Source organism: Austrofundulus limnaeus, unplaced genomic scaffold (genome assembly GCF_001266775.1).
Source record: "Austrofundulus limnaeus strain Quisiro unplaced genomic scaffold, Austrofundulus_limnaeus-1.0 Scaffold134, whole genome shotgun sequence".
NCBI classification, from domain to species: domain Eukaryota; kingdom Metazoa; phylum Chordata; class Actinopteri; order Cyprinodontiformes; family Rivulidae; genus Austrofundulus; species Austrofundulus limnaeus.
In genome coordinates this window covers 1155929-1158558 of record NW_013952536.1, presented here as the reverse complement: position 1 = coordinate 1158558, position 2630 = coordinate 1155929, and the positions used below count along the sequence as shown (strand labels likewise).

At 37.3% G+C, this 2630-nt stretch overlaps 1 protein-coding gene across 1 annotated transcript in view; it reads right to left on the bottom strand.

Moving 5' to 3' along the window:
• Positions 1 to 2630, bottom strand: part of LOC106522678 (NACHT, LRR and PYD domains-containing protein 12-like) — a 43741-nt gene that overhangs the window by 10928 nt on the left and 30183 nt on the right. The window contains 2 exon segments of the mRNA XM_014015802.1: positions 243 to 416; positions 1313 to 1483. Coding sequence (XP_013871256.1) covers positions 243 to 416; positions 1313 to 1483 — 345 coding nt within the window.

Genomic DNA, 2630 nt, shown 5'->3' with positions numbered 1-2630 from the left:
GTTATTTCATGATATTTTCTTGACTTTATGCTGACTTCAGATGGCAGTAAAAATAACCCAATACTTAATCCATCAATATTTAATCCATCAATATTTAATCCATCAATATTTAATCCATGTCCATGTCTGTTGATGTAGGAGCTGAGAGTCAGAGGCAGATTCAGCTGTCTAGAAATCCTCCTTACACTTTCTACTAGTGAGCTGGTAGTTGCCAATAAAGTTTGATTTGAATCAGTCCTGACCTGAGAGCCTCCAGATGACAGTGAGGGCTCCACAGGGCAGCAGAAAGCAGCTTCACTCCTGAATTCTGTAGGTCGTTGTTACTCAGGTCCAGTTCTTTGAGACTGGAGGACTGACAGCTAAGAACTGAGGACAGAACTTCACAGCTTCTCTCTGACAGGTTACAGCAGCTCAGTCTGGGAAGAGAAAACAGGAATACAATACTAGATGTTGTGATTCAAATTAAACACATTTCACAATGAACATGAGCCAACTTTCTTTTTGCCCTTAGAATAAAATTACCTTTTTTTTTTCCCAAGTAGGCAAMTTACACACCAAATGGTCCTGGTCTAAATTTGAGTTCCATCAGTCATTCAGTTTAATAAAACATCAGCTTTTTAAAAATAACTCCATTTCTAAATTGTTGGGAACAATAAGGTAGCTGTGGTGAAAATTTAGTTTGTTGAATTTAATAAATATTCAATTCCCTGCAAGCAGTTCCTCTGGGCAAAATAAGTTGCCACTGTCAATAGCAGGATAGTCAAACATTTTCACTATGTGATAGATAATTGACTGAATTGTGATTTAATCAATGCAATGCTGAGGTGGCTAAAGGCGCTGTTTTACTTGTGTCACGAGGCCAGTTAGAACTGATTTTTAAATCACATGAACTGTGATTTTCCAGTGTTCTACATTGATGTGTATTTGGGATTATGTAACTTGTAGGTGGGTTTAGAAAACAGTTAAAAGACTGCATGAAGCTTGAATTGGGCAGGGCAGTACTAAGAATGCTTGGAATCTGACGTATTGCTCCCCTTGCTGCAGCAAGCAATAAAATCTCAGGATTCAGAAAATCTGTCTCAACAGTCTTTGTTAAAAGGGATTRCATTTCGGCTTGCTATTTCACATTGTTCTGTTCATATCTGAACTGTTATATACAGTATGTTTAGTTAGAACCAGAGTCTGTTCCTTGCTGTTAGCAAAATTATATTTTTGTCATTGAATGTTTTTCTCACATAAATTCATTTAGTTTTTTTTTATAAATCGTCCGATAAAAACTTCTTCAATTGTATTAAACAACAAAACTCCTGACCTGAGAGTTTCCAGTTGACAGTGTGSCCCCCTCAGTCCAACAGAAAGCAGCTGGATTCCTGAATCATGCAGGTTGTTGTTACTCAGGTCCAGTTCTTTGAGACAGGACTGAGAGCCGAGAACTGAGGACAGAAACTCACCACTTCTGTCTGACAGGTTACAGTAACTTAGTCTGGGGAGACAAACAAACAAACAAACAAACAAACAAATGCATTTAAAACCAAAAATGTGTTTTCTAAGAACATGCAGTGTGAATGCTGACTGCTGAAAGACTTTGCTGAAATTGTCTAGAACAGAACCTCCATTGTTCCTCCTGAATCTGAGTGTGACAGCAGCACCTGCGGCCACACAATGAATAAAGGTTGTGGTTATTATTTTAGTATAGTATCTTCTGGGGTTTTGTTAGTAAATGCACAAACATTTCATTAATCTAAGTTAAATCATTTACAATTTAAGTATTTCTGTATTCTAATTTCACATTTTAATATCATTTGATATTGGCGTTAATTATTTGGAGCACACACATTTAGTTAACTTTCTTTATCAAATTTTGTAATGGTTTGTTATTTTTTATCTATCATGATTTAACTTTTGTTTCTTTGAGTTGCCAGTTCGTTTGGGGAGGCTGCTGAAGCTGTCCTGCCACTCAGTGTAAACAGACCCAGCTGCAACAGATCTAGAAGTCACAACTTCATTAGTTCACTCTATGTTGCATGTCAAAAGAGGGGAAAGTTAAACCTTGTATTTTTATTTCTGACATTTCCGTTAGTTAATTTTTGAGAATGTAAATGCTTATTTTCTTAGATTAAAGTTAAGTATTACTTTGATCAGTTTTTGTTGTTAGTTGTATTTGTAATTTAGCATATTTATTTTTGTTCCCACCCCCTTTGTGTCAGAATGGCCTGATCAGCCACTTTAAAAGTTCTCCTCACGTTTTAGTCAAGAAGGTCAGTTTTGCTTTAGTTCCCAAGTTTATACCTAAGTTTATTATGTTGACCTCTTTTATGGGCCCAAAGCTGCAGGTTTTTGAGTTTTTGTAAGTAAATTAGAACAATTTTTTAAATCCTCCGTGTCTCTCTCTTGTTGGCCTATGTGAACCTTCACACCGAGGTTCAACCATCAACCAGACCCTCTTCTCTAGCACCCCTAACTTACCAGGCAGGTTGAGAAGTTGGAATACCCTATATTGGCAACCCTTCCAGTCCCCTTTCTTGAAAATGGAAAGTACCATCCCAGTCTGCCAATCCAGGGGCACGTTCTCCTAACACCAACATTAGTATCATATGCTGCTGTGAAGTCTCAGACATCTGGGACATGAC